Here is a 23,841-nt window from a genome sequence, read left to right as displayed (position 1 = left end):
TGGATACTTGGGCAAGGCCTCCCATATTTGTATTGTTGGTTACTCATCCCTTTGTCTACAAGCCACAATCGACCAATAATTTCTATCGCTACCTGTACTGTGAAACCAACACAAATATAACTGGGAAACAATATAAGGAATAAGAAAAAATGAATTTACTTGTACACATCATTAAATGTTTCCTTATAAGGAGGTGATATTATATCTTTAATAGCCACAACCTGTATGACAGAGAAAAATGCAACCGATACGGTCTATTACAATTCAAAGGAGAAAAAAGATTTGTGGTTACACCGATATTCTAGTACATTATGAACAGCTGCTTACGTACCCAAAAAGTCAGATTGGGATCAAGCCACTACGTAGTTCTTTTTAATTAAGCCATCAATGTTTCCCCACTCTCACCTCTCCGTCTCTCTCTCTTGAAGCAAAAAAGAAGAAAAAAAATCTCTTTTATGTTTTTTCAATCCATCTTCCATTTTCTTCTTAACAAGAAAATCCATATTTACTAATATTCCCATTTTTCTATTTTTCAAAAGAATGAGATCGGACTCTGAAAGCGTCGGCTCCAGCACTCATACTTTCAGCCCAAACCCTAACCAAGGACTCCAAAATTACCAAGTACTCATAAACATTCATTACAAGCATTTTCTATCTATGTGCATGACGACCATACTGTTAAGATCAATCCTCTTATTTTCATTTACAGAAACTAATGGATGAAAAATTATATGTAACTTACAAAGATGGTTCAGTCACTTATGCAATTAGGGAAGGTTCAAAAGGACATACATATTTGAAAGATGGATTTTGGGTGCGGTAATGGCGACAGTGTTCCAATTTGAGGCTTTTTGGGTGCGATTTCACTGCCACTTTTCTTCATTGTCGAGCCCCAATCACAAACTTCTAGATTTGGGCAATAAAATATATGAAAAGATTCAACCCCACAAAAGAATATGAAAAACAAGCCATGAATGATAGCAATGCAATTGCCTAATCACGAGTGAAACTGTTCAGGCTGGCCTAGTTCTTCGATGGGCCACGCACGTATGCATATGTCAATGGTTCATGATCAGACTATCCTGATAATACACGATCGACAAAGATACCCATAGCGGCCCACTCAAAGATTAGCCTAGATGTCACTCATGTGCTACTTTGATGTTGACGGTCTATAGTCATTAGAAAATAGCAAACTTGAAGAAACAAAACAGAGCAAAGCCTCAAATTTGAAAGAAGGATTTGTTACTATGGATTTGTTTTGTTGGGTTCTTCATCTAATATCTTTGTTCTACTCTTTAATGTCTTTAATGGACTATTTCAGGCATAATATACATCTATGCTATATATAAGAGAGCAACTTTATTAATTGAAATTTGTAACTAGCCCACCATTTGTTAATTCCATTTCTAATGCAAGTCAGCCCAAGCAACATCTTCTTGCAACTGGATGGAGTGTGTAAGTGCAAAGAGGCTTGTTGCAGGTGATTCGGTCCTTTGTCATCTGGTATGCTCATTTAGATCCTCATGCCACCTATCTTATGCATGCAGCATTTCAACCTACCATGTCATATATAATTTGCATCTAACACTAAAATATATTAGTTTCATCATCAGCAATGAAAGAATCAGTTAATCCTGGGAATCTGGCATGCTAATCAGCCACAAACAGTCATGCCTTTATCACTATATATATTAACTTCTTGAATTGTGAAAAAAAAAAAAAAAAGAAATAGTTACTAACCATATGCACTGGTGGATTTCATGCATGAGGGTTTGTATGTGGATTTCACAGGGTTTGTACTCTCAAGGCAAGGAGTGATGATGTAATCTCCTCCATCTCTCTGAGTGTCCTTAACAGTTGCATCACAATCAAATTTTCACTGGTACAATTTGGAATGTACAAAATAATGGAAAGTAGATTACTGAATCACAATTTCATGTAAAATCTTTCTGCCAGCTCCAGATTCCTGAGGTATTTCAAATCTACCCTATGATTAGAAGCTAGATTTGAAGCAAAGAACATTATGGAATCAGGTCGCAATGTGCACAATGAAAATAACTTAGAAAAGGATGAAGCTTGTGGAGAAAGTTTTTGCAGCTCTAGCAAACCCATTTGTAAGTATTAGATCATTCAAGTGTAAAATATTAAGAAAGTTTTTTAGTGTAGTACATGTGAATTAAAACTGCACTAACAGTAAACAGTTAACTATAAGAGGAACTAAGGCAATGGTAATTAAACAATAAACAAAAAATAACTAAAAAAAGATAGATCTTATCCAAATAAGTGTGTTGGCATGTGTGACAAGCAAGCATATTTGGTTGAAACAGAATATAGGAGTTTTTGTAACATTGTTAGACAGGTCACAGATTCTAATAAGGTTGCAAGTACAAAGGAAATTACCAGCAAAAAAAGTAAGATTAAGATATATATTTAAATAAAGTGGGTGGACATAATCATCAACAACATTTAGTTCACAAAACCGCCATAGCAAGGTGCCCAGTTCTATGTATTGTAGGACTTTGGTGGTACACTTAAGACCTTTCCCATAGGAAAAATTCAAGAAAGGTGTGAGTTTTAATCATATCAGCCCTATGAAAAGGTAAAAATCTCATCAATTTCAAGAAAGGAAGAAAAAAAAACAAATCAAAAACAAGGAAATCAGATCAATCCATCTACATAGACTGGTAAATAGAGGCAAAAATCAGGAAAAAAAAGATGTGAAATATTATCATTTTGGCATGCAAAAAAAGGAGAAAATTAAATTTATTAAGAATGCCATCCAAAAAATGTCATTATTTTAGTAAGAAAATAAATTTATTTCAGTTTGATAACCATTGACGATTACTTTGAACAATTTCAAGAAAAAACAAAGCACCTGAGGAAATGTATCTTTCGGTGTATAGCCCCTGGCTTTCATTCTTTCTAATAAAATTTTGGTTAGAATATATATATATATATATATATATATATATATCATCTCCAAGAATACAAGAAATGCCCCACCATTTGTCCTCTTCAACAATTGGTTATTCTACTATCTGGTCTTCATTGCTTTGTTTTCAACCAAAATGCCCAAAGGTCAGCCAAAGATTAGGCTTGATGGCCACCAACACAGCATGAACACACTTTTAAGAATGAAATATGTAGAAAAAGATATGCACAACCCTACCTAATTAGTGGATGCATAAATAATCATCTATCTTGGTTAAAGGGAGGAATTTGCTTCTGACTTAGGCACTTGACTTCGAATGCAGAAATCTTTTACATGCTCCCTTATCCCAGAATGCACCCAGGAAATCTCTGTTCTTGGGAGAGTCCTACAAATTTGATAAAAAGCATAGTAAGGGAATGTCAAGAGAGGAAAAATGAAGAAGATAAGTACAAACATTGACACAAAATTACAAACTAACTAGATCTCACCAAACCAAGGTTGCTTAATTTGAAAAAATGAGTTTAAATGTCTAAATATGTAGAAATGACTGGAATACAATTCTAAACCAACATTTACAAAATTGCAAATACAAACACATGTGCATATCTATAGTTCAAATTATAAATTAGTGCTGTTGGCTCCAATTATACATGATTACTATAATATGAAAGCTAAGCAGGTTGGTAATCCATTCATGTAACCAAAAGACTGGAAATACTAGAAATTTTCATCTTGAGTCAACTGACAAATAAAACAATGAAAAAAAAACAATTTTCTTTGGTTGAAATGATAATGCAGCCAATAATTTGATTACAGTCACTAGTTGCAGTCATACAATAATAGTTCCAACTATCAATGACTTCAACCCGAAGATAGCTAATCAATAACATAGATCCCACTGCTTCGACCTAAAGAAAACTTATGGCTAGCTACAACTGAAATACCTACTTTTGACACTTGACATACATTTTCAGGCTCACCATTGGCCTTTGTAGCAGCTTGCGCCAAGGCAACAACAACTTCATGAAATATAAGAGTTTGCATTTGTTCAGAGGTGCTTTGTGCCCCTTTATAGGGAGTCCACTGCACTTTTTAGAGGGAACAGATTCCTTAACACCATTCATCTTAGGTGCAATGTGTACGCATTTGATGCTTTAGGACAATGTCAACTGCCAACTGCTAGGGCTGGAATGGCATGCACTGGCATCACAGAAAAAAAAAATCACGGAACTCATCATAACATTTTAAATCCCATATTACAGCAGCTTATAACTCACTAATATTATCAATAAAAGAAATCACGGAACTCATCATAACATTTTAAACATGGGACTGCAACCAAGACAAACATCATCCATAAACATCAACTTTACCTAAAACTGCAATATCATGAATGCCCAATAAACAGAAACATAAAAAATAATGAAAAAATTCGCATAATCCCAATTTCAACATACAGGTGTCCGTGAATCACACTACAATAAAAAGCGGTAAAAAAGGCATTTGCGCTGCACGTTTATCGGCGCTAACAAAGACCCAACGACGGATATTAAAAAAAATAAAAACTCTCTCACATCTCTCTCTCTCTCACTCTCGTACCATATTAAAAAAAAACTCTCTCACCTCTCTCTCTCTCTCTCTCTCGCTCTCTCTCTCTCTGCAACTCCATGACTCTGCTATTTCCTACCCGTCTCTCTCTCTCTCTCTCTCTCTCTCTCTCTCTCTCTCTCTCTCTCTCTCTCTCTCTCTCTCTCTGCAACTCCACGACTCTCTCCTTCTCTCTATCCTCTTTCTCTCTCACGGCTGCTTTGGGATCTCTCCGTAGTATCTAGATCTGCTACTCTCTTGTTTCCTAGGGTTTTGGATCTGTTTTCTGCACTTTGCAAGGTATTCTTAGATTCTCAGGTATGATCTATTTTAGAATACTTGATTAGGAATATGTTTTGTTAAATACAAATCCCTAATTAGGGATTTGCGTTGCAGAATCCATTCTTAGGGATTTGCATTGTCGAATCCATTTTTAGGGATTTGCATGGTCGAATCCCTAATTTAGAAGTGCTTATTACATCTGCAGATTCTCGAATCAGGGTTGTTGATGGTGTTGATCTGATTCACAAGTTCAAAGGTATTAGCTAAAACCTTCATATATATATATATATATATATATATATATATATATATATATATATATATATATATATATATATATATATATATATATTTGTTCTGTTCTGTATCTTGTCCATCATTTTCTGTTGAAACTATTTTAGGATTTGAGACGAATCACCAGCAGATAGTCCATTCTGGAAAACAAATCATTCTTCTTTGTTAGTCTTCCTGTGTGCATGACATGCATTAGAGCAATATAATAAGGATGACGAAGTGGAGATCTAGCAGAAGTTTGTTGTAGCCATTGATTTGTTTCATGCACTGTGGCATCATCCTCTGAATAGCCACATCTGTTTTATGGGCCAGGAAATCTAGATGGTGGATTGTGATTGATGGATGGCTTGGAATATTAGCACCTATGCTGGCATAGCTTAATGGTGTGGACGATCAACCGTCCTCTGTTTTGGGGTGAGGCAACAGCATCATTGAAACCATTTGCCAATGTATTAGCCACGATTGATGGGAAAAAGAAAATGCAAGTCCCATTGTGGTTTTGCAGGACTGTTTAAAAGAAGAAAAGAAGAATTGTCTGATTTTTGCTATTTTTTCACTCTAGCCCATCCATGGGGTGGGTCCCACCAGATAAATTGTTTAATCACCGAGTATAGTTGCGAAGAATGATGAAGATTGCGCGAAACTGAAATTTATGTGAGATCTTCAAGCATTATACTAGTCCTTTAATCCTTTAAGATATAGCCATTATGTAATGGCTGAATCAAGACAAGATTTGGGGAAGATTACTTGCTCTCGTGGAGGAGAGAGGATACATCCATAGCAAAGAATAAAGGATATATGCAATAACTTCTCCATCCCAAGCATATTATATCTATAATTGGATGTCATATGCGCAACTTGTCCACTATAGTCCTTTGTTGATCTGTTCTGGGTCATCCAAGTGACTTCAGAAAAATGTCTGTCAGTTAATCTTTTCATGTTACAAATGAGGTATAAACTTACTTGAAAGATTTCTTGTAGTTGATTATTATAATAAAGATTTCTTGTAGTTGATTATTATAATAATAATGCTATAAATTATTTTTGACCTATCAAGTCTTATAATAAAGATTTCCTGTAGTTGATTATTATAATTCTGTAATTAACTGTTGAAGGACGGTTGCTAGCACAGCAGGCATTATCTTAAATATACAGATGTTATGGCTATTTTTTTTAAAAAAAAAATCTGTCTAGGGAATTTTTCTTTGGAGAAGTAAAATGTCAATAGCATTTCCATTTCAAAATCCAAGTGTTCTACATTAAAGAAATATGCTTGGAATTTTTTTTCTCCTCAAAGGATGTTTTTGATATGGCAAGTATGTCTTACTGAAAGTCAAATGGTAGTAGATATGTGCACTGTTTGATTTACGAGGAGAACGCTTTTGTAACATTATTATTATTATTTATTTTTCTTACTGAATGCAGGATCAGTATATACTGGGGTGGATTTTTGTAAAAGGCTATGCGGTGTCTCAGTTATTAGAAGGTAGACTGTCATAGTTTGTTGCGAGTTCTATTATCAGTATTATTTCCACCTTTTAAGTACTGAACATGAAGAACATCTTATCTATGCAATCACTGTCAAGTGCAATGTCACATACAGGAGCTCGTTTATGCTTTTTTCACTATTTCCTTCTGCAGCTGCTGCAGTTCTTGTAAATGTTTTAGCAGTTGTCGCCATCTTAGTTGCATCTCAGTGGCTCCTGTATGTGACAAGTGCAATGTCAAGCCTGCCGACCAATTCTGTGAACAAATTAGTCAGTTGTCACCATCTTAGTTGAAAATTGTTCTTTGTACTCCTCTAAAGTTTAACTCATCTAATACCTTAATTTCAATCATTTTCCGTTATGCTTTGGCATTTTGGAGGAACTGACAAGATGTCAGTGATTGAAAATGTTGCCTGAGGACTTAACCTCTTCAAAGTAGGCATCTCCCATTTATTCCCATGTTATCAAAGAACTGAGTTCAAAGGTTGAATAAATGGAATTTATTTTTTTTGGTTACTTCACCCTTTTTAAAATCTCCAAGTATCTCATCATCATCTAAACTTTATCCCAATTAATTGGGGTCAGCTAGAAGTTAAAATTTCCAAATATCTACTATGTTGAAAAGATTGTATGGCTGGTACATTGGTGGTTTTTTCGATTTATGCCTATTATGCCGTGCATGGTTCTTCTGATGTAGCCTGTGGTTAGTGCTTGGAATTGTGAATATCAAACACGTGAGGTTATGAGAGTCTTTTGTCGGAGATGACATCGACAAACTAACTTTTGACATCATATTCCTTCAGGCTTTTCATATTCCATAAGATAATCAGTTTTTAATTGTTAGATAATCAGTTACAAATCTTTCTTCCTCATATATAATGCATGTGCATGGATCAGATTCTGATTGAGCAAATCTTATACGATCATCTCGAAAAAAATTTGTTTGTCATATGTTATTTTACATAGCTTGGTTGTAATAGAAGAGCCAGTGATGTTACTTGCAACATGAGCAATATCTAACCTTGGGTGTTCTCACAAATTTTGAGATGGGGCGTCAAGTGTCAACGTTTCCTAATTTGCAGTGTTGATTTGAATGTAAAAAAAAAAAAATAGAAAACTGCAATTTATGCAAGTAAAGAGAATCCTTAAAGCTTCACATTGACTTAAAAAAGGACTGTCAACTGATTAACATCCTTTTAGCGGGTATGCTACAATTCTCTATTTGTTGTTTTGTCATTTTTGGTGCTTAATGGAGAGCAAAACTGAAAGTTGTTGTCCATATGTTAAATTTCGAAACAAATTTCCAAGTTCTATGTTAGTATCTTCTAGAATTTCAGCTGTAGATTTTTTTCCTCTTTTTAGATGAAATTCAACATGATCTTCTAAATTGCATATCTTTGATTCTTAGAACCAATACAAGCAATCTCTTCCTATATAGCTCTACAAAATAAGTCAGCGGTTTCTCTCCATTTGTTTGCCAGGTATTATTCATCAATCTCTTCCATAAATAATTGATCTTGCTTAATTTATATTTTTGTCGCTTCATTTATGTGTTTTCCTAGAGAGTAGAGGCCCAACTTGTAACTCCTCAGAACCCGCTCTACCGTAAGATATTACGGTGTATGACAGTTCCCAGCAGGTTAAGTTGCAAGTTATTATATAGAGTTGGTTGGATGTCTTTTATTTTTGTAAATGTTGTTAATAGTTAGTTGGATGATGAATGATACTTGTGATTGTGAATGACAATAAACAACTTATTATATATGGAGCCCCAACATGCCCACAATTTTTGACCTTTACGCTGACCTGCAATTGAATTCGGCGTCCCAGATGGATCGGTCAATGGGTAGCTTTCGAAAGGAGGGTAGTTATAACCCACCAAATTTTTTTGATTGAATGGCTAGGATCATTCAATCGGTGTGAATTTTGGGCCATGACATATCCACGCTGCAATCTAGTGATAGGGACATCTAGATCGATGGATATGCTAATTCAACGGTAGAGATTGTGAAAAATCCTATTTTAGTGTGCACGTATTAGTTCATACGCACTATTTTTTGACATTTTATACTTTGACATTTTACACTGCATGACTCGCAAGTCGCATGGTCATACGTGTGAGTGGTAGAGAAATGATCATCTACAGGCAAAGTTACCGCAACTTGTTGTACCGTACCGTTATCCCAAATAGTGTGCGTTTATGACCACTTTACGAATTGTTGCAATTCTCTCCATAGCATACACACACGCCAATCTGGACCGATCAAATTACGGTTCCTACTGTGGATGGAGCACCATTAGCTAGATGATGAATGCCAATTGTGATTGATTATGTAATTGTTTAAGTATAGGACAATCAGTTGCCTATTTGAGAATTTTTATGTGGCTAAGCATAGATATAGTGTGCTTTTGGAGGCATAAAAATTCTCAAATTGTCCCACGTTTGGACAATTCAAGGCTGGATAGATTGGAATGCTTTTGGTTACCTGATTTAAATGCCCATGCTAGTTCTGCGTTATATCTATCCTTTTCTCTCTGGTTACGTTTCTTATATTTATTTCTAATGTCAAATATCCTCACATTATGTGGATACTTGACATGGGAATCAAATGCAAGATCAACGTATTCGGAGAGACATGGGGAGATGCTGCCAGAATTTCAGTATGGGCATTTAAATGGGAACATGAAAGTATTACAATTTATCTAGTCTTGGATGGGTGATTGATTTAGTTAGTCAGTTAAAGATACCATTAGAGATTCTATTAGATGCCTAAATCGTCGTTGCTTGTGGGGTGAGCAATAATGGTGCTTGTTTTATTATAATTTATCTCTTTAGTACTCTTCCTTAAATTTCTCTTATACCCATTCTAGTTTCTCTCCTAGGAAGCTTTGTCGGGCTCACGTTGTATTTCAACTAACTTGTCGAAGTAGCTGGGGAATATAGTGATGGATAAGAGTTGGATTCATTTGTCAAGGTATCTCAGTAACTTTTTCTTCCAGTTGTTGTGGTCCAATGGTTAAGATTCATTGTTTGATATGTCCTCCAATTGCATTGAATGGTTTACGGTAAGCAATGCATACGTAAGTGGAGCTAAGGAATTCCTAGACTTTGCATTTACAAATACAAGTGATAGAGGGAGGATCCTATGTCCATGTAAGAACTGCAATAACAACTTCTGGGTATCTCGACAAGAAGCATACGATCATATTGTGTGTGACGGATTTAATATGAGTTATACTCATTGGCATTTTCATGGGGAAGCCACGTCTTCTTCTATGCCTAATCTGGATCCAAATGATGATATGCACGAATTGTTACATGATACATTTGATTTTTTGGGTCCGGATAATCAAGAGAGTGATGCAACATATAGACCTACACAGGGGCTTAATACTGAAGCACAACAATTTTTCAAATTAGTAGAAGACGCCGATAAGGAATTGTACCCAGGCTGCAAGAAGTTTAGTAAGTTCTCTTTCGTTATTCGACTACATCACATAAAGTGCCTTGGTGGATGAAGCGACAAGTCATTAACGATGTTACTTAAATTGCTAAAGGATGCACTTCACGAAGGTGAAACCTTACCAAGGTCTTTTTATGAAACCAAGAAGATTATTGGGGACTTGGGTCTAAAATACAATAAAATTGATGCTTGTCCTAATGATTGTTTGTTGTATTGGAAGGAGGCTGTCAACGAGCAATCATGTGGTATATGTGGTGCTTCCAAATGGAAAACATTTGAACAACAATCAGATGACGAGGCGACTTCTTCGACTGTCAAAGAGAGAAAAATTACAGCCAAAATATTACGCCATTTTCCTTTGAAACTAAGGCTCCAGAGGTTGTACATGTCATCTAAAACATCATCCTCTATGAAATGGCATTACGAGTGTCGCACTAAAGATGGAATGTCATGGCATCCGGCTGACTCCTCAACGTGGAAAACTTTTGACCACTACCATCCGACCTCCTCATTGGATAGTTGCAATGTTAGACTTGGGTTAGTAGCTGACGGTTTCAATCCATTCAAGACAATGAGTATTGCTCATAGCACATGGACGGTTATTCTGATACCATATAACTTGCCACCATGGATGTGCATGAAGCAATCTTATTTTATGATGTCCTTACTTATTCCTAGTCCTTTCGGACCTGGAATGATATTGACGTATATTTGCAACCTTTAATAGATGAGTTGAAGGATTTGTGGGAGGTTGGCATAGACACTTATGATGCCTCAAGCAATGAAATATTTCAAATGCGTGTAGCATTGTTGTGGACTATCAGTGACTTTCCTGCATATGCGAACTTATCTGGATGGAGCACTGAAGGACGCCTTGCTTATCCTTGCTGTAACAAGGACACTTTGTCTAAATACTTGAAGCATGGTCGAAAGTTTTGTTATATGGGTCATCGTCGATTCTTGGAACTTGATCATAGATTTAGAAGTAATAGCAGATCTTTTGATGGTACAGAAGAATTTAGTGAGGCACCAACTTTACTATCTGGGTCTGATGTGTTGGATCAGTTATAAGGAATTAATGTCACATTTGGGAAGAAGACTTCTAGCAATTATGGGCACAAGAGAAGATGAGAGGATAATGCGAAAGATCGATATAACTGGAAGAAGCAGAGTATCTTTTTCGATTTGCTGTATTGGGAGCATAATTTGTTGCGGCACAATCTGGATGTGATGCATATTGAAAAGAATGTGTGTGACAATGTGCTCGGGACACTGTTGAACATTGAAGGGAAAACAAAGGACAGTTTAAAGGCACGTCTCGACATGCAAGATATGGGTATAAGACAAACATTACACCCAAGGCAGCTTTCATCGAACAAAACATATTTGCCACCTGCATGCTTTGCCATGTCATCCAGTGAGAAAGATGATTTCTGTAAAGTTTTGAAGCGAGTGAAAGTTCTAGATGGTTATTCAGCCAATATTTCACGATGTGTACATCTCAAAGAGCATAAAATTTCAGGTCTCAAGAGTCATGACTGTCATGTTTTGATGCAGTAATTACTTCCTGTAGCGATACGAACAACATTGCCTAAGTGCGTGAGCTCAGTCTTGCTTGAATTGTGCAATTTCTTTAGGGAATTGTGTTCCAAAGTTGGCCAAGTAAAAGATTTTGATGGGCTAGAATCTCAAATTGCGGTAACACTTTGTCATCTAAAAAAGATCTTTCCACCGGCTTTTTTTGATATTATGGTGTATTTGCTGATTCATTTAGCGGGTGAGGCCAAACTAGCAGGACCAGTACAATACCGATGGATGTATCCCATCGAGAGGTGGGTACAAATATTTATAAATTAAATTTATTTTTCATGCTATTCCAGTCACGCTAATCAATCATATATTTCTAAACTGTTTAGTATTGGTGACCATAGGTACCTACACACATTGAAGTCATATGTACGTAATAAAAGTCAGCCCGAGGGTTCAATTGCAAAAGGGTACTTGGCGGAAGAATGCTTAACTTTCTGCTCGAGGTACTTGCATAATGTGGAGACAAGGTTCAACCGACCAATACGAAATGATGACTATGGTAACACCGTTATAGAACAATCCGCTATTTTCCCACGAATAGGTCGTGCATTAGGGAAGCCGGAGGATTATGTGCTAGATAAAGTTGCATTTACATAAGCACATCGATATGTTCTATTTAACAGTGGTGCACTCATCCTATTTCTTGAGTAAGAAAACTATAACACTTATTTTATACATGATGGAAAATAAGTTACTATCACGTGTCTTACTGAAACCAATTCATATGCAGAGAACATAAGAATGTTGTTAAGCAAAAGAATCCTCGCGCACGACCAAGGGATATAGAACGCATTTACAATGAAACATTTCATAAATGGCTTAACGATCATGTAAGTAGTTGATGCAATAAGTCGTCGACGTGTGCATGTTCATTTATTTTCATTGTCCAGACATGTGCTTCTATTTTAACATTTTTAAAATAGGTTGAAGAGCTGCGCCAGGTAGAGAATGAGCAGGTCTCAGAAGACCTTAGATGGCTAGCTCGGGGTCCTTGTGCAACAAGAAGATACAAGGGTTTTATCATAAACGGCTTCAGGTTTCACACTAAAGACCGAGAAAAGAAAAGAAAAACTCAACATAGTGGAGTTGTGGTGACCGCAAAGACATCAAGCTTTGCGACTGTCAATGACAGAAATCTTGTTGCAGGAGATGTAACTTACTATGGTGTCTTGACAAACATAATTGAATTGGAATATTGTGGTGATAGGAAAGTTATATTATTTAGGTGTGATTGGGTTGATGTTCTATCTCAGGGCAGGGGTGTCAGGAAGGATGGGTTGGGGTTCACACTCATGAATTTGAAACAGTTATGCCATTCTGGTCGACAATTGTCTGATGAACCGTTTGTGTTTGCATCTCAAGCTGAGCAGGTGTTCTATGTATAAGACCCTGTCGAGAAGGATTGGCATGTTGTGATGAGGGCGAAACCTAGGGACTTGTTTGACATGCATGGGGAGGAGTTTACAGATGATGCCGATGCATACTTGGGGAGCTCGCCATGCAATGATCAAAGTTTGGAGGATTCGAGTGATGACATTGATAGTTGGGAAAGGATAGATATCGATGGTACAACAATTATCACACCTTTACCTCTCACCCAGACAATGGTATATGACCAAACAGATGATACTGAGTTTTCTAATCGTGATGGAAATGACATTATATACAATAATTGATTTCTTATACACTAGATTGTCCTAAAGTATGAAAGAGAAATTCACATCTTTTTTCATATGGTTGAATTATTATTATTTTCACATGTTCATTTATTTTCATTGTTCAGACATGTGCTTCTGTTTTGGAATATGTTCCATTGATAATGGGATTCACAATTTGTACGGCTTGTATATTTCAATATGCATCTGTCCACAAATCAAGTTGTTCATTTTATGAATCTCCATTTAAATGAGAAATATTTAATTATCATATTGTCATATTGCTAGACATATACAGGTTTTAAACATGAGTACTAGACGTAGGGTTAGGCAATCTGTAGGCCCTATGACCGATAGCACCAGCCAACCTCAGCTGCCCCAAACTAATGTTGGTCCTGCCAAACCTCAGCTGCCTCAGGCTACTAGTGGTATAACAAAATGTGTTCTTCTCTCGTAGACAATGTGTTTTACTGTGTAATTTTCTTTTATTAATTAGTTTTATATGTACCATTGTGATTTTATTCAACAGATTCAACGTCCAAGAAAACAAAGACTCGAGGCCCCACAAGATCCTTTGATGTTTGGAAAATGCGTGAAGGTCAACGGATTTCTATTTCCATCAACGATCTAGGGTAGCCCGATTGTGACAATGCTAGTAAGTTGACAAATTTCATAGGGACAATATCACGCAATGGGGTATATGCTCCCCTTACATTTAATGATTGGAGGGCGGTGCCAAATGCGAAGAAAGATGATATGTGGGGGCTTGTCACGGTAATGGTTACGATGCTTTTTTTTAATTTTTATTTTTGTTCATTATGTGATTGTCCGCTTTTAACATGTGATGCAATCCAAGTTTGAGTTTGACGGTAATGCTAAGGCTTGGGTGCTGAAGTCACTTGGTAAAAAATGGAGGGAATGGAAGGGCAAGCTGAAGAAACTCTACTACTCTTCTCATGAGACTGATGAGGAGCGGCTCGCAGATCTTGATGGGCGGGTCCAAGAAGATCAATGGAAGACTCTCGTTCAGTTTTGGAACTCTGAAGAGGGGAACGTATGCCTCATTCAATTATAGAATTATACAAAATCTTTTGTTGATATTTTATAATTTACTGTCTGTGTGTCACATATAGGCTCGTTCTAAAAAAATAAAGAGAATCGGAAGAAACAACTGATTAACCACGCGGCAGGCTCGAAGAGTTTTGTGCAAATACGTGAGGAAGAGGTAAATTTTATTAATAACCTGACTAACCATGTTAGTATATTTGTGTTATATAACTTGTTTGCATAATAATAGAGGAAAAGGGCCAATGGGTCGGATCTGAGCCGGGCAGATATGTTTATCTTGACTCATACATGCAAAGATGGAAAGCCTGTGGATGAGGCCTCATCAGTAGTAATGGTATGTTAATGTATTTACATGCAAGAAGAGCTCCATATAAATGTGTAGCAGCAGCTAGAGTATTTACACATTAACTGTTACCATGTGATAATTATTATTGCAGACAAAACTCAATGAAGAAATATCTCAGCAACCCGGGGCCTTACAGAGTAGCACGGCAAGGGATGATCTATTATCTCAAGTTATGGGAGAAGACAAGTATGGTCGTGTCCGCACTTATGGGTTAGGACCATCTCCATCTGATTTGTGGGGTGCAACATCCAGCCAACAAAGGATGACTTCCATTGATCAGAGGAGAGATAAAAGATATGAGGAACTACATGCTGATATAGTCTCTCTTAAAGAAAATATAGCTGCACTCTCATCCTTAAGAGAAGCTGAAATGTCATCCCTTAAAGAAACTATGGTTGAAATCTCATCCGCAAGAAATGCTGAAATTTCTTCCTTGAAAGAAACTCTGATGAAATTGATAGCCACTATGAATAATGCAAACAATAACCCACCCACAGTATTCGGTGCTGCAGCTAGTTCTAACATGAACCAACAGTCCTCATCATCAAGCCATTGGGTGAACTCTCAGGTAATTATATTATATAAATGTCTTTATTTACATATGCACTATGTCCTAGATTATATATAGTTTAGTTGGTATTTAATGATTGATATTGATTTATCATTTGCAGAAACACTCGACGAATAAGAGGAAGACCACGAGTTGCACTAGCACTGGGGTAATTCCTTATACCAAGTGAATAGTTCTTTTATTATATTTTGATGTTATTGTGTTCTTAATTATATGTGGTATACGGATGAGTGTTTATTCAATACAATGCAGTTTGTCAAATAGTGAATTTTATTTTGTAGGATATGACTAGAGTTCTTCTTACAAGTATTGTCAAACCCGGGGTTACTATTGCTAAAGGAATTGTTTTGAGCAAGGATCCGCTCATAAAAGTAGGGGGGCATGAACTTGGAATTGGTTTTTGGGAAGTATTAATTCATGTTGCAATAGTACCGGAGGAGGTTTTGATAAGACCCTATGGACGATATAAAACAATTGGGGATGCTATTGGAACGAGTATTGTTTGGCCCTCTATTATGTGTAAGGTCAGATTTTTTTTTTTTTAATTTTCCATATACAATAGAATTTCTTGTACAAGAATGCGAGTACTAATTAATTTCTTTTTATTGTTTTATTTTGTAGGTTTAAGGAGAGATGGATTGAGCTAAATGAAAGGATCTCTCTCTCTCTCTCTCTCTCTCTCTCTCTCTCTCTTGTAAATGTTTTATGTTTTGTGCATGGATTTAGGACTGATGTGTGATTGGTTTTGGATTGAAAGTGTTTAACTCTCATTTTGGAATTTGGATTGACTTAAGATCCAATGCATATGACAGGTTAGGCAACTAAATCAACAAGTTAGCCAACATGATTTATTCTTGTTCTTATCAATTTTCTTTATAACTCAATGCAACTCTTGTTCTTTCCATGTTTCTTTACAACATTAATAGGATGACGTTGACCTTTTTTAGCGTGTTTTTTGTGGCAGTGTTAGATGATGAAAGCCAAGTGAAGGAGAACAACTACATTTATGTAAGTATTATAAGTCTTAAGCTCCATTTGGTCATCACATCAATCTTTATGAATATAATTTTTTATCAAACTAAATGGATCTTAAGCCCCTTTTTTAACTCTGCTAATGCAACTACTTGCATTGCCGGTCCCAAGCCCGGGTAAAGGAGGAGGGAGAAAGGCTTGAGCGTCAAGGTGAGTTGTATCATTTGCTTCCATATCTCTAATATTGGAGTATCAGAGATGTTTTGAGAATCTCTAAAAAAAGAGATTTTGAAAATATCAGGACATTTTCCTGATATCATTGCTATTTTTTAACATGTATGCTGATATTCTTATGTATCAAATCTTTATGGATTTTTAGTGATAGATTATATGCTCTGGAGCATATCATTCTAAATGTGAAGTGGTTGGTAGTTGGTTGTGCTTTTTGTTATTGTTGGATAAATATCATCGGTTCAATTAATGGGCATGTATATTATTATTTAATCCTTGAAACATGATAACAGGAAGCTTGGAACAAGTTAAATTCAGAGGAGCTCTTCTAAAGACCTTGAAACCTTCTTTGCAGATGATTTTGGTAATTTGCATATGTTGGGAGGGGCAAACAGCACATGCGTTTTGCAGCTACTTAATACATCATGCAGTTGTTCTGGTGTAGTGCTTTATGGATGGTGCTTCCAATGTGCTGCTGCTGCCTTAGTAAGGACTCTTTGTTGTGTTTATGGCTGCTGTAAATTGCTTTTCATTGAGAAATACGGGTTACAGAGGTGTGCTTTTGTGGAAGTGCGACGACTGCTTTAGTCATGTGTACAGTAGCAGCAGAGAGGGATGGCGTAATCCATGCCCCATCGTTCGGCCATCCCCTTTGATTTTTAAGTGGTTGTCTTATTCTTTTTCGTGATCATCAGGATCAGATCCTTGAATGATCGAAAACATTGAATGAATGCTGCTGGTGGCGAATGAGTTGTCTTAGATTATGAAGTCAAGCTGGCGATTTATGATTTTTGGTTAATTGTATTCTAAAACTTGACTGTCAAAACTATTTTGTCAGGTTAGCATTTTAGCTCTGATTTTGTGGAAAGGGACATTTCAAGTCTGCTTCGTCTGCTTCTTTGGTCTGACTTGGTGACAACCAATTGGATTGGTTTTTGTCAGGTTAGCATTTTAGCTCTGATTTTGTGGAGTGGGAGATGAGCTGGGGGGTTACAAAGTGCATATTTGTTTGCTTGATGTTGATGCAGAATAGCCTGTGAAGACTTTTCTAACCTCACTTTCATCTTTTTCTACCTTTTTTCTACCTTTTTAGGCTTGCTTCTTAAAGGTGTCACCGAAGCAGTAGAAGAAGCAGCAGAAGCAGCAGGTATGTATGTACATGCTTTTAAGATTATGAATTTCTTTTAAGAAAGTGTGGGGTTTAGAGAGAAATGCTTGTGAATTTCGATTTTATTCTCAGTTTGTAAAGTTGTTGAGTTGCCAATAACAAAAAGGATTTATTTATTTATAGTTCAGTGGTCATAGTTACTGGATTTTTTTTTATTTTTTATTTTTTGTGTATTGGTTTATTGTTCCGTTCATGCTTATGTGTTATATTTTTAGTTACTTGTTAGTGGCAAGCTCACAACTGTTTATGATTTTTGTCTCTCCTGAAAAAGTTCCATTCCTTACTGTCATCTTTTGACTGGCTACTCAGGAAGAGTTATGAATATGTATCATATAGTCTGACCATGTCATTTGATTGTGCAGCCATTGTGCGCAAGGAAATTCAAGATGAGACTGATAGAATGACAGGGAGATCTAAACAAATATCTCCAATTCCTATTCATCTCAGCAAATATTCTCCAAATGGTGCTAGCAAATATTCTCCAGCAGGCACAAAATTCCAACCTGTGATTGTATGGTAGGTTTTCAGTCTCATGAAATCCAACCTGTAGATTACCCACAGGAGCAAGGATACATTGCAGCGGCTTGGGGGAAAGCAGGTCCAATGTGGGAGTGATAGGGGAATGGCTGAAATCAGATCTCAAGCAAACGTGTGCAGGTAACTGCATATTCGAGGGTGTGTCTGGTAGTGCTTGCGTGTTGGTGTCACTTTGTGTCTCCTTAAGGCCCTTTAACAATGATTTACTATCAGTGAAATGGCAACTGTTTTCCATTTTATTCTCCTCCAATAGCAACAGTTGTCAGTGATTGGGGCCTTTTGGCTAAAATTTATCTTTGCCCCTGTATATACTTAATGAGATAGTTATGAAGCTGTTTGTTTGAGAGTCTTGGTGGCAACAGTTGTCAGTGCTTCTACACGTAAGATGGTGTGCCTGCCTATAAAGACAATAATAAATACAGCAATAACTGTAAAATGAATATAAAGCAGATATACCTTCTCAGCAATTTGTCGGCTTTGGAATATCTCGAGAGATTTTAGAGCTTAATGATGTTCTCATAGTGTTATTCAGAAAAATGTTTCCTGAAAGTAAAATATTAAAAAAAGTTACTATAAGGGAGATGGCCCTTTTTGATGAAAATATGTAAAGGAAGACAGATTTCCTCAGTACTCGTCTTTCGCGAATAAGGGAATTCGTCACATCTGAGGAAATCCATATCCTTTTTCACAGTTAAATCCTGTTTTACACCAATCCAAAAAGCCCCAAAGAGAGATTAAAAAGTTGAAACCACATTGTAATAGTGCCTTTCATGGATAGCTATGATCTGGTTGTTTTGAAGACGGTTGCCATCTGTGAGTATGGGGTGAGTGAAATTCAACTATCAAAGTTGGAAATACTTCTAATTATGAAATATTGTTATCGTTAAGGAAAAAAATTAGAAATTTGTATGCCTTGATAATGAAAAAGTTTATAAGGCTTGATGGACTTGATGTATTTGTTTATTGACACAGGTCCATGCATTCTCTGCAAATTATATCATGAAATGTGACGATGACACATTTGTCAGAATAGAAATACTTCTAATTATGAAATCTTGTTATCTTTAAGAAAGAAAAAGTTAGAAAATTGTATGCCTTGATAATGAAAAAGTTTATAAGGATTGCTGGACTTAATGTATTTGTTTATTGACACAGGTCGTACAGTCTCTGCAAATTATATCATGAAATGTGATGATGACACATTTGTCAAAATAGATTCGGTGATTAAGGAAGCCAAGAAAGTCCCCATTGGTAGAAGCCTATATGTTGGAAACATGAATTACTACCACAAGCCCTTGCGTTATGGTAAATTGGCTGTGACATATGAGGTATAAATTAACTTTCCCCACCTTTCCCTTAAACTATTATTCTGCTCTTTTAAAAATAAAATAAAATAAAATCCGTTGCTTGAGTAATTATGTGGTACTAAATCGCACTTGATGATAAAATGCTCTGAATTGCATTCCTTGAATGGGGGACTGCCATGGTTACATAATGAACTGTTTGGAAGAAACAAAGGAAAATCTGGAACTTTACTTGCCTTTTCCATCTTAGAAGAGTTTTTGGGGTCGGGTACTTATCTTAGTTTACTTATGCAAGTAAAAGAGGTATTATGGGACACCAACATGCTCCGAAAACAGTGTTTCCTCACTGACTTACTACAGGTTTATAGGAAGCAAAAGATTGAAAAGTAGATGATTTAATGCAATAAATAGAGCAGACTGGGAACTAAATTTCATATCTTGTTGGCAAAAATGGAACTGAATTGAAAACTTTAGTATTAGAGACTCTATTCATGCTCAGGCCTTTCATTTCTTAGAGAAGTCAGGACACTGGTCCAAACACCATGGCCTGTTGCATAGTCAGGATAGCCACATTAGTCTAATTTACCAGGACTAGAATCTCAATTCCCTGCTAACTTTTCAGCTTTAGTAGAATGTCTATTGTCAAATGCAGCAAACACTGCAAGCATTGGGGCGGTATTGCTTTTCTGGTGATTTATATACTTTCATTGTAATATTTATGGTTTTTGGTGGAAACCTCGTCATTCATTCTCATCGTCTTATTCATTACCAACTTCTCTTTCCTTCACTCGGAATAGCTCACAACACTATGCTTATTGTTTGTGTTTCAGGAATGGCCAGAAGAAGATTATCCACCGTATGCCAATGGCCCAGGCTACATCGTATCATCAGACATTGCACAATTTGTTGTAACAGAGTTTGAGAAACACGCCTTGAGGGTAAGATGTACAAACTTCTGCTGCTATTGTTTTAACCCTTATTACCAACTTGAAAAAAAAGAAAAAGAAAAGGCCTTCACGCTGACAATTCAACTCTAAAACAACTCTTCAAGATGGAAGATGTGAGCATGGGCATGTGGGTGGAGCAGTTCAACAGCACGACACCCGTCGAGTATCTACATGACCTGAAATTACTGGCATGCTAGGGCCTCTCAAATCCATACAAAGGCTTCTACCGGCGCTTGTGCAGAAATCTTACGGCGCTTTTTCGCAAGAAAAAGTGTACAAACCATTTTTACCGGCGCTCCAAGTGACTTTTAGCGGCGCTTTTTCGCGTCGAAAAAACTTACAAGTAGCGGCGCTCAGAAAGGCGCCAATTGAAGTTACCTAGCGCCGCTAATACTTTTAGCGACATGCCCATTTATCGGCGCCTGACTAGCGCCAATAATAGAATCGCCGGCGCTTTTAGGGACTTATAGCGGCGCTTGTGAGCGCCACTAAAAGTCTCATTTGTTGTAGTGTCAAAGGTTAGGATTGTTCAACTCATCCCAATCTTGGGACTATGAGTAAGCGATTGTGCGGTTAATACACGCCAACTGCACAATTTTTGAGTTCCCGCATATCAAGTGCCTTGATCCAACCAGTGCAATTGGGCCACCATTTCCAAGGAGAAATCACCAACTAATACCTTATATTTAAGGTACCATGTTCTTTTATCTTCCGCTGTCATGTTGCTTTTGTGTAACATCAAAGACAAGCACAAGGACTGCAGCTTTCATAAATATCACCTGGGATGAAAATGAGTGTGGTCCATTCATATGGTGGCATGGTCTTACTCAAATTCTATGCAAATGGTTCTTCCAATCTTAGGATTTTTGGTGCACAGACCATGAACTTTTTGATAGTATCACCTTTTAAACATGGAGATGTTCTGATAAACTGGACCATAAAGTTCAGATGTGGAAAATCATCACCACAGACAAATCAAAGAAAAACATGAAAAGATGGCATCTTTACAACAAATTCCAGGGAAAAAAGAACTCTAATGGTAGGCATGTTGATGTACAATGTTTTGGTGACTAGACATGTGACGTACAAAACCATCATCAATGATCCAACGTAGATTGTCCTGATTATAACATTGAAGCACAACAAAAGATAATTGAACACATACTGATATGTTTTTGGGCAAGGAATTGAACCCATTTTTTGAAGCTTTAAGCAGGTATTACAATTAGCTTCAAGACTTCTGTGAATATGACAGAGAAAAGAAAAGAATAGTAAATCATGAAGGTCATTACCAACATGACGTGAAAGCAATTGTATTTCATAAACACCTACCCTTTGATTGGTTCCAATCAACAAGCCTTCGCATATCCACTTTCTCATTATCCTATAAATGTTATCATCAACGAACTATTACTGATTTTCTACTAAAAAGAAAAAAAAATATTGAGAAAGAAATGACCTGCTCCTCTCACTGCACTAGTGTTGTCTCCCTTTTACTCCACTGTGTATCCACCAACCTGACACAATTACACTTTCCTATCACTATTTTCACTTCACAACACCATACTTTTTAACTAATAATTTAAAAAAAAAAAAAAAAAAAGACCCAACACAGCTGGGTCTCAGTTCAATTGATGGTGGGAACCATAAGATAGAATCAAGATCCATGCTCCCACATATATGGGATCATGTGTGTGAGATTAGAAAATGCCAGCAATCCAATCTTTTGCCTTTTCTCGCTCAGTGTGGACCACTGTCATGTTCATTTCTTTTATGTCTATCGAATAGCTAGAAATTTCATCTTAGGTAGTTCTCTAACAACTGTAGGGATCAAAGGAAGTATGGCAACCCCTTCATTCAAAGTTGGTAAATAGAAAATTCATACCTTGGCAAAATAAACAGAGGAATGATATGATGCACAGCCCACATCCTTGCACAATATACAAGGATTTTCAATTTTGACAAGCATATAATTCCTCCAAACTCATGATCTTTAGTTGTGACCTGGGCTAAGTTCCTCTCTCTCGCTCTCTCTCTCTCTCTCTCTCTCTCTCTCTCTCAAGTTGTTTGTTTTATTTTTATTTTTTTAAATGTAACTACTTAGCAAAATAAATAGATACATAATACAATGCAGAATATGCATCTTTACACAACATACATGGACTTTCAGTTCTGACAAGTAGGGCCTATGGTTTTGTATGGCCCAAACCTCTCTGTTGCATGCCATTATGAATGGATCATGACCCAAGAGACTTCCAGATTAGAAGATCCCAGTGACCAATCATGAGACTTTTTTTTTGTCTTTTTTCAGTTTGAATTGGATGATTGGTGCATTTCTCTTCTTAACCATCAATACATATCAAGAAATCAAAAGGCAAAAATGTCCTATTGAGTGTATATCTGGTACACAGCTCATCAATGGCAGGTTGCAGTAGATAATATTCCGGATTACCAAAAAATGAGTCCCACCTGATAGAAATGGAAACCATGCATCATATAATTCCTCATGAGCAATATCATCCTGTAAGTGCCATAGTTTATAGCCCTTTGTGTTGTCAAATTTGTGGTGCCAAAGACACCGTTATGAAGCTTGCATCTGTGAAGAACAATGCTCTATTCAAGATCAACTTAGGTTGACAAGCACTGTTCACAAGTCAAGAATCTTAAGAAGCTTTCAAGTTCAACTTCAAGATCTCAAGAAGCTTTCAAGTTCAATCTCAAGATTTCAAAAAGCTCTCAAGTTTAAACGACATCAAGACTTCAAGCTCCATTACTTTCAAAGGTCACTCGTCTCTAAAGTTTCAATGTCCTTACTTCACTATTAAGGTATGACTGACCTTAGGTTGACCTTTAGAGTAGGCCATTTTGGATACATAATTCATATGTTTTATATAAGTGAGTTTGGTCTATTCTAAGACTAGTCCAGGACTTTGTTCGACTAGTCCTAGCACTACTTCGACCAGTCTAAACATTTCCTGGATCAGTCGTAAGTTTGTTACAAAAATCGTAAATTTTCTGTTAGGCTTCGACTAGTCCTGGGGACTGTTCGAGCAGTCGTAGGAACAGTGTCAACTGCATCTTTGACCAGTCGTAGACTTACGACTCAAAGAACAATGTTGAAATTCGGCCACCTACGACCAGTCGAAGGGATCCTACGACTAGTCGAAGGAAACCTACGACCAGTCGTGAAACTGTCAAATCTTATTGCGCCCAAATTTTCAAATATCTGTTGGTTCTACGACCAGTCGTAAAGGTCCTTAGACCAGTCGAAGGTGTGATTTGCTCACCTATAAATAGAGCACGAATCTCAGAATTATATATGGAAATTAAAGAGCTTCAAGCTAAATTAATTCAGCCTTTTGAGAGATAAGTCGGTGCTCCATATAATCTAAGTGTGCATATT

The 23,841-nt window shown here is 36.7% G+C and overlaps 2 protein-coding genes and 3 long non-coding RNA genes across 8 annotated transcripts; 4 read left to right on the top strand and 1 right to left on the bottom strand.

Moving 5' to 3' along the window:
• On the bottom strand, positions 1-22,456 carry LOC131233368 (uncharacterized). 3 transcript variants are annotated; one of them, XR_009165216.1, is made up of 5 exons: positions 22,324-22,456; positions 21,898-21,955; positions 21,771-21,822; positions 21,604-21,678; positions 1-221 (listed from the first exon to the last, which is right to left on the bottom strand). It is a non-coding gene; the product is annotated as an uncharacterized LOC131233368 (long non-coding RNA). The 3 variants fall into 3 exon arrangements; XR_009165215.1 differs by lacking the exon at positions 21,604-21,678; XR_009165214.1 differs by lacking the exon at positions 21,604-21,678 and having other exon boundaries at positions 21,898-22,450.
• On the top strand, positions 502-1,679 carry LOC131233369 (uncharacterized). Its single transcript, XR_009165217.1, has 3 exons — positions 502-855; positions 1,424-1,506; positions 1,617-1,679. It is a non-coding gene; the product is annotated as an uncharacterized LOC131233369 (long non-coding RNA).
• Positions 14,530-16,111, top strand: LOC131233365 (uncharacterized). Of its 2 annotated transcripts, none has more exons than XM_058230057.1 (5): positions 14,530-14,696; positions 14,800-15,276; positions 15,380-15,427; positions 15,561-15,798; positions 15,901-16,111. In XM_058230057.1, exons 1-5 carry the CDS (start codon positions 14,631-14,633, stop codon positions 15,924-15,926), a joined length of 855 nt encoding a protein of 284 aa, XP_058086040.1. In that variant the 5' UTR covers positions 14,530-14,630; the 3' UTR covers positions 15,927-16,111. The 2 variants fall into 2 exon arrangements, with proteins under 2 accessions (XP_058086040.1, XP_058086041.1); XM_058230058.1 differs by having other exon boundaries at positions 15,561-15,803; positions 15,901-16,109.
• Positions 17,338-18,119, top strand: LOC131233370 (uncharacterized). Its single transcript, XR_009165218.1, has 3 exons — positions 17,338-17,424; positions 17,576-17,629; positions 18,013-18,119. It is a non-coding gene; the product is annotated as an uncharacterized LOC131233370 (long non-coding RNA).
• Positions 19,352-20,613, top strand: LOC131233366 (hydroxyproline O-galactosyltransferase GALT5-like). The gene is made up of 2 exons (XM_058230059.1): positions 19,352-19,515; positions 20,322-20,613. The coding sequence occupies exons 1-2, from the start codon at positions 19,369-19,371 to the stop codon at positions 20,526-20,528; spliced, it is 354 nt and encodes a 117-aa protein (XP_058086042.1). The 5' UTR covers positions 19,352-19,368; the 3' UTR covers positions 20,529-20,613.
• Positions 22,457-23,841: the final 1,385 nt, after the last annotated feature.

This window comes from Magnolia sinica, chromosome 18 (assembly GCF_029962835.1).
Source record: "Magnolia sinica isolate HGM2019 chromosome 18, MsV1, whole genome shotgun sequence".
Taxonomy (NCBI): Eukaryota; Viridiplantae; Streptophyta; class Magnoliopsida; order Magnoliales; family Magnoliaceae; genus Magnolia; species Magnolia sinica.
The sequence above is the reverse complement of the archived record's forward strand: the minus strand, read 5'-3'. Positions and strand labels throughout refer to the sequence as shown.

What these genes read in the sequence shown, in the direction of transcription:
- LOC131233365 (XM_058230057.1), top strand. Translation starts at nt 14,631, where the DNA reads ATGTTTATCTTGACTCATACATGCAAAGATGGAAAGCCTGTGGATGAG. An exon ending in CGAGTTGCACTAGCACTGGG is followed by an intron (nt 15,428 to 15,560) that starts GTAATTCCTTAT and finishes TTTATTTTGTAG; the next exon opens with GATATGACTAGAGTTCTTCT. An exon ending in TGTTTGGCCCTCTATTATGT is followed by an intron (nt 15,799 to 15,900) that starts GTAAGGTCAGAT and finishes TTTATTTTGTAG; the next exon opens with GTTTAAGGAGAGATGGATTG.
- LOC131233366 (XM_058230059.1), top strand. Translation starts at nt 19,369, where the DNA reads ATGAAATGTGATGATGACACATTTGTCAAAATAGATTCGGTGATTAAG. An exon ending in AATTGGCTGTGACATATGAG is followed by an intron (nt 19,516 to 20,321) that starts GTATAAATTAAC and finishes TTTGTGTTTCAG; the next exon opens with GAATGGCCAGAAGAAGATTA.